The sequence below is a fragment of the Convolutriloba macropyga genome, chromosome 10 (genome assembly GCF_964194025.1).
Source record: "Convolutriloba macropyga chromosome 10, txConMacr16.3, whole genome shotgun sequence".
In the NCBI taxonomy this organism is placed as follows: Eukaryota; Metazoa; Xenacoelomorpha; order Acoela; family Convolutidae; genus Convolutriloba; species Convolutriloba macropyga.
The window spans coordinates 35,752,755-35,760,423 of record NC_134477.1 but is presented as its reverse complement, the minus strand read 5'-3'; the positions used below and the strand labels follow the sequence as shown (position 1 = coordinate 35,760,423).

At 43.5% G+C, this 7,669-nt stretch overlaps 1 protein-coding gene across 1 annotated transcript; it reads left to right on the top strand.

Moving 5' to 3' along the window:
* Nucleotides 1-4,775: 4,775 nt before the first annotated feature.
* On the top strand, nt 4,776-6,908 carry LOC142348007 (uncharacterized). The gene has a single exon (XM_075399172.1). It carries the CDS (start codon nt 4,776-4,778, stop codon nt 6,906-6,908), a length of 2,133 nt encoding a protein of 710 aa, XP_075255287.1.
* The last annotated feature ends 761 nt before the right edge of the window (nt 6,909-7,669 follow it).

Here is a 7,669-nt window from a genome sequence, read left to right as displayed (position 1 = left end):
GGCTGTCAGGCTTTCTAAGTAAGTTACAGTTCGATGACCTTCCCCCTGCATCGTTCATTGCACTCCGAACATTATGATGCAATCCGCTCAATGCAGTTCTCTAGTCCATGCGGCTAGAGGTCCCACATTTGCTAATAAGATTGACTGGGGCCTGAGCGGGTGAGGCTGCGGGTTCTCTTTTGAACCAACGCATAGGCTGACGACGGGGATAGTCGAACATATAAATAGGTAGCAAAGCCTGATCTTTCTTAGATTATAGCACGTTCTAGTTCAGCTAAAACTCTCTGACCCTAAGTCTAGCGAAAGAGCATTTAAAATTTCAGGGTTCGATTAAGCCCTCCTTACATTCAAACAGATACTCTAGCTGATTCTGATTTACAGTTTTGCACCTGCTGACACGCAAGTGCAAAAGTTTTTGTTTACAGGCACAAAATTTTCTAAAAGGTAAAACAGTATCCTCCCCTGGTTAGGGTGTTTCTCTGCGACCGTGATCAGACAAAACCCTCCCCACAGCGCAAAGCGTGCATAATATAATTTAATAAAAAAACAGCATTCAAGCAAGATTTGGTAAAACATAAGACAACCAAACCATTAATAGCTGTCCACAACAGCAGTATAAATAGCATTCAAGTTATTTTTAGATACAAGAAAAACAATTAATAAGCGTTCAAACAACATTTTAAGTGCTAACTAAAAGTGCAGTGACTCATAACACTCATAGTGCAATAATTTTTTTTGTGAATGTCATCGTGCAACCATAAACAAAGTAACCATTAACCAATGAGAAAAGCCAGAACCATGTCAAGCAAAACCAAAACAAAGTCAACCTCCAAGGCTCAACTCATGCAACTCTTGAGGTTCAAAGTCATTGAGTGGGAAGCAGCACAAGACCTACTCGACGAACAAATGCAACAAACAGAAGCAGCAACAGACCTCCAAGAGCTCGTTGACGAACTTCGACAGCAAAAAGCGGAGCTTGATCGCATGTGTAACGAACTCATAGAACAGCAGTTGACACAAGAAGAGTTCGACACTGTTGCTGCAGAGTCTGCACGGAGAAATTGCAAATGGCTGAGAACCAAACAAAAAGTCAGATTGCTTCATGGGTCAAACCATCAAAAGTTCATCTCTTCCGACACCTCCTCGGAAGAGCCCAACAAAATACGCAGCAAGGTGGTTGTTTCAGGAAGCAGACGTAAACAACCAAGCGGAATGAGACGTAAAACACCAATGCAAAATGCAGGTGAAAACGCTGAGAGCTGGGATGAGGTGTTCAGTTCTGATGACCATGATGGTGTACCGTTCAAAAACAGTCATCGTGATCTTCAAAAAGAAAGAACAAGTGTAGAAAAATACAATGATCAGCAACAGAAACCAAAAGAGAACAGTGCGATACAGGAGCATCGCAGCTTCAGTGAAGATGCGAAACAGGTTCAGAGTTGCCCGATTGTTGATGTGAATGTTCCAAATCAAGGTTTTGCTACCCTCAATATTTCTACCGATCAACCATCAGACACTGTGTACTGGAATTACGGTAGAGCAACCGGATTTCAACATCAAGCAATGCCTGACAATTTCACTCAAACTTTTGCAGACAATCACTATCCGCGGGATCAGCAGCAGTCACGTCATTTGCTCGGTAGTCAAATGGATCACTCATTCCCAGAGACAAACAAAATGATGAACGCTCCCAACGGAGAGACCAACCGTCACTTCAATTTCATGCCACAACAGTTTTCTGAGCAACAGTTCCAACAACGACCCCACAGTTCTGAATGGACCAACCATCAAGTGATGATGAATGCGTTCAGTCTACCAAAGATTAGTCTTGACCATTTCTCAGGCGATCCTTTGATGTGGCATCAATGGTACAGCTTTTTCAAGTCAACCATTCACGACAATCCAGCTCATTCAACTGTTCAGAAAATGACATACTTGCAAAACTCGGTAACTCACAAAGCAAAAGACTTCATCGGTGGATACTCTTACAACGGAGACTTCTATGAGGAGGCCCTTCAGGAACTTATCAGAAAGTTTGGAAAGCCGCAGCATGTTGTGAGTGCGTACCTCACACAACTTGAACAATGGCCTAGGACCAGAATGGATGATCCCAGCAGCTTTGTAAGTTTTGCGTCCTTCCTCAGACGTTTGGTACAGACATTTCGACTTCACCATTTTGAATCGGACCTGAGGGCTTCTGCGGTAGTTAAAGTTGCCAAGGAGAAGTTGACAACACCAATGACGATTCGCTGGAATCAACATGTAAGGAGCATGAGAATAGAGCAGCCAAATCTGGCTGACTTTGCAGATTGGATAAGCACATATGCAGAGGCTTGCGAGGATGTCTCTCCACAAAGACCACAAAGGACAGACCGGGTTGAATGGCCTTCCCAAAGCCAGAAACACTCCAACATAGTTCTTCAAGTCAGCTCAAATTGTCAACTATACTCTGGGGATCACAACCTTGGTCGCTGCAATGAATACCTGAGCAAGCCTGTAGCTGAACGTCAGCAATTGGTGAGGCATCACAACTTGTGTATCAATTGCTTGAAGAGACACGAGGGCGGATTTTGTAAATCAAAGATACGATGTCTTGTAGACAGATGCAATGGGTTTCATCATTCAACTCTCCATCGAGACGACTTCAGGACTTTGCAGAGAAGTGATTTCCAAGCAACGAGTAAAGGGGGATTCCAATCCAGGAACAACCCGGTGCAGTCAAACTACGGTAGAAACTTCAACCATACAACGTCTCAGCTTTCGTCAACAAACAGTAACACGCCAAATACCAACAACAGAAGGGGATACAATCAAAACAGTTTCAACCCTCGTAATCCAAGCTATGGAAACAACAACTCACATCAAACTGCCAATCAGCAGCACATCAATACCCAGCAAACTAATGACAGAAGTAACACTCACTTTCAATCAGTGACTAGCAACGAACTGAATGATGATTCATCAAAAGTTCCACGGGTGCAAAACCACACTTGTAGCAGAAATCGGGAACCCACATGGGTCAGAGCTTTTATTCAACTACAGGCAATACCAGTCACGCTCTTCTACAAAGACTTCAACATAGAGACCTATGCACTTTTGGACAGTGGGAGTGATAATACACAGATCACACAAAATATTGCTGATGCTCTTCGGATTAGAGTCCCCAAAGATATACAACTTCCTCTAGCTTCGCTACACGGGGAGCACACAGTAACAACAGCTGATGTCATGATTGGAATTGGTTCACTTCACAGCTCAAAACCGGTGACAAGTCTTCCTGTGTACGCAACCTCCATTGAGCAGTTCCAGATGCCAATTGTCCCCGCAGAAATGTTGAATAGACTTTGTAGAGACCATGATCATTTGGCAGAAATCAACTTCCCACAAATTCGTGACAACAAAATTGGAATACTCATAGGGGCAGATGCTTTTCTGGCTACTGTTCCAAGACATTTCACTACCGGCAAACCAGGAACACCCTACGGAGTCAACACACTGTTAGGATGGACTTTGACAGGCCCTGTGCCACATGAGTACTTTCAATCAAATCATAAAGGAAGCAGCAACCACAACATCACTCTTTTCAACCATCTGAAGCGAGGTAGTGACGACCCGGACGAAAATCTTCTACATCTTTTTTGGACCTTTGAAGGTGTCAACTTTAGTCAGGGTTCTACGAAGGGACACAATGAAGAAGACCAGAAGGCAATAAAGACTTTGGCAGAGACCACACATCACAACGGGGAAAGATATGAGATTGGACTCCCTTGGCGAGAAAACGTCACGCTACCCAACAACTACTTCATGGCAAGGGTTCAGTGGCACGCCCTGCAGAAGCGATTAGAGAGAGACAACCAACTGAAGCAGAGATATATGACCACTATCTTTGATGATATGGATATGGGATACATAGCAGCTGTTACGAACCAGGATGCAAAGAACATTTGGTACCTACCGCATCATCCCGTCATCAACAAGCAAAAACCAGACAAGATAAGACGAGTGACTAATGCAGCCTCAAAATACAAAGGGGTTTCTTTGAACGATGCACTGCTAACGGGACCGGACCTTTTGTGCAATCTACATGGACTTCTTCTACGGTTTCGTCAGTACAAGGTTGCTGTAACAGCAGACATAGAGGCTATGTTCATGCAAGTTGGAATCAGAGAAGAAGACCAAGATGCTCTCCGTTTTTTGTGGAGCGACAATAATCAGGAGAGGACATCCAAATACCAACGACTCATTTTTGGAGCAACATGTTCTCCTGCCTGCGCAATTTTAGTTCTGCAAAAGTGCGCCCACGATAACAGAAAAGAACATCCAAAAATCTTTGACTCAATCACAAAACAATTCTACATGGATGACTTCATTCAAACATTCTCAACAGAGGAAGAGGCAGCAAATACAGCGACTGAGCTGAAACATGTTCTCAAAACAGGGGGATTCAACCTCACCAAGTTTCTCAGCAATAACCCTGCTGTGCTGGAAAAGATTCCAGAGGAAGACAGAATTGGAGTTCCAAAGTTATAAAGGATACTTGGTCAAACATGGAACCCTGAATCCGATCAACTTCTTTTTGCGAAACCCAAACTGAGCTATGAAAGAGAGAATATCACACAGAGAAAGCTTCTCTCAATGGCTGCTTCTTTGTTTGATCCCATTGGAATAATCTCGCCTTTTGCAATTCGACTGAGATGCATCTTGCAAAAAGTCGTCAAACAAGGACACAATTGGGACCAGCTACTATCAAAGGAACATTACGACGAAATTCAGCAATGGAAGACTTCGAGAATATGCCTTCAATTCAAATCCCCAGATGTCTAGTTCCCAACGTCGATGGAACTCACGAGTTGCACACCTTCACAGACGCTTCACTTTCAGCAGTATCAGCAGTGGTGTACCTGAGGACAATCTCCGCTGACGGCTCAATAGCTACCCACTACGTCATCAGCAAGTCCAAGGTGGCACCAATCAAACAGATGAGCATTCCCAAATTGGAGCTCGAAGCAGCTACACTGGGAGCAGAACTAGCAGGCTTCTGTGAGACTGAGATGACAATAGATGTGAAGAGCAAAAAATTTTGGACCGACAGCACAGCAGTACTCAGCTGGATCAAAACAAAGGATCGACAGAAGATGTACATCGCAAATAGGCTCAACAAAATTGCTGAGAACTCAAACAAAGATGACTGGCGACACGTACCAGGAAAAATGAACCCGGCTGATCATGGTACCAGAGGTCTAGCTCCATGCGATCTTCAAAAATTCTGGATAACAGCACCTTCTTTCCTGATTAAACCTGAGAGCGAGTGGACATTCTCCGGTGACAAAACAGCTCAAACATACGCCACTCAAGTTGATGTCAAGACCAGTGAAAAACCGTTGGTAGATCCGAACAGATTTTCAAATTGGCCTCGACTCCTTGGCACAATTAGAACAGTGTTTCGAGCAGTGCGCGTACTGAAGAGGTTGATCAAACGCGAAGAACCTTGCAACTTGGACGACTTCGCGGCTGACGAAAACAAGGCTCGGAGCTTTCTCTTGAGGATATCTCAGTCCACACACTTCAAGGACACAGTTTCTCGACTTCAGAGTGAACTACCCCTAGACAAGAAGGACAAACTATTACCATATACACCCTTTCTGGATAGCGACGGACTACTCAGGGTTGAGGGACGAATTCAAAAATCTGGATTGCCTTTTCAGAGCAAACATCCGGTGATACTCCACAGCAAGTGCAGAGTTGCCAAACTGCTTATTGAGAAAGCACATCACGACTGCGGGCATCATGGAATTGAACATGTTCGTGCACATATCCAAGCAACGTTCATGATAGTTGGAATCCGCAGAGCTCTAAGAACTTTAGGGAAGTACTGCTTCATCTGCAGACGCTGGCGAGCAGACAATTTCAGACCGAAGATGGCTCCTCTAGCAAAATTTCGCTTTCCGGAGCACTCCAAACTCTACCCATTTGTGAATACTGGAATGGACATGTTCGGTCCCTTTCACATTGAAAAATCCAGAACCCAGACAGAACTCAATTATGTCTGCATGTTTACATGCTTGGTCACACGAGCAGTACACCTGGAAGTTTGTGAGGACCTCTCTACTGACTGTCTACTAATGGCTATTCGACGTTTTGTATCCAAACGAGGATACCCTGATGTCATTGTTTCGGACAATGGGAAAAACTTTGTTGGAGCTAACCAGGCCATGAAACTCAATTTTCAGGAAAACTACAAACCAGACAACAATTACATGCGTCTCCAGCTGGCCCAACAGAACATCCAGTGGACGTTCAACCCACCTCTGGCACCGCACTTCGGAGGGGTTTGGGAACGACTTATCCAGTCGGCTAAACGAAGCCTACTTGTTGTCCTCGGAAGCCGCCGACTAAACTTTTCAGTCTTCCATACAGTCGCAGCGGAGGCAGAAGGAATTCTTAATTCACGCCCACTGACGCATGTTGGGAGCACTTTGACTGAAGAGGAACCATTAACACCGAATCATTTCCTGATGAGAAGACGCCACTTCTGCCTAAAACCTCTGGCAAACAACAGAACCCGGTTTTCAATTAAAGACTTCAAGGAGTCACAGACCCTTTTGGACCACTATTGGTCTCGTCTTCTCAAAGAATTTGTACCGGAACTTAACAGAAGGACAAAATGGCAGCAGGCCAACGCTGAGCTCAAGGAAGACGATGTTGTTTGGCTCTACAAAGATTTTACACCCCGAGGATTTTGGCCCATTGGTCGGATCGTCAAAGCACATGTGAGTAGAGATGGAGTGGCAAGAAGCTTCGACATCAAGACCAGTACTGGCATGGTGCAACGTCCCGCAGTGAGATTGGGCAAGGTGTTTGAAACTGACAATGATTCTTCTTCTTCGTTGGCCGCGGAGGGTGATTGAATACTCCTTCAATCATGTCAAATTGATGCATAAAACTCACTTAAGCGGAAACTTTTGAGGCAGTAAATGAATTTCTGATGTCAATTATTTTGTTCTTTTCTGATAAATTTATTTGCTAAGTTTTGTTGTTGCTTGCGGGAGTGTAAACGGTCCGTAACCGTTTAGCCCCCCAATCCTTCCCCTTGTTAATTAGTTCAAATTTATTGAGTTCATATTCATAATCGCTGTAAAAGTCATATCTTTAACTTTGATTTTTCTTGACTTTCAATGCCAAACCCTTTTATTCATTATCATACATGAGTTTCATCGTGCCACACTTAACTTTGATAATAAATGCGGGTATAAACCACACCTTTGTAAGCTATTATTTAACAAGCATACAAGCTTATAGAAGAAGATACAGCAAAATAAACTCTTGAAAACCAGTCGTTGTCTCTGAAAGCGGATCAGACTAAAGAAAAGATAACACCGATCTCTCGCCAACTGTTTTAGTAATTTAATAAGAGCGACTCGTTGAAATGTTGCGTCCATTTAAAAAACAGGATATTATCAAAATAAAATTCCTGTTTCACGCGAAGGTTGTATTCAGTCCATGTATCGCTTCGATTATATTACATCTAAATTTCAATGCAGATTTTTTAAAATTGAATATCCTAGTGGTTTCTTCACCTCGTGATAGTAAAATCCAATTTTTGAACACGAGGTCTGTCTAATCTTAGGTTGTTCAAGCTACCATGGGTGCCTTTCTGTCCATCTTTTTG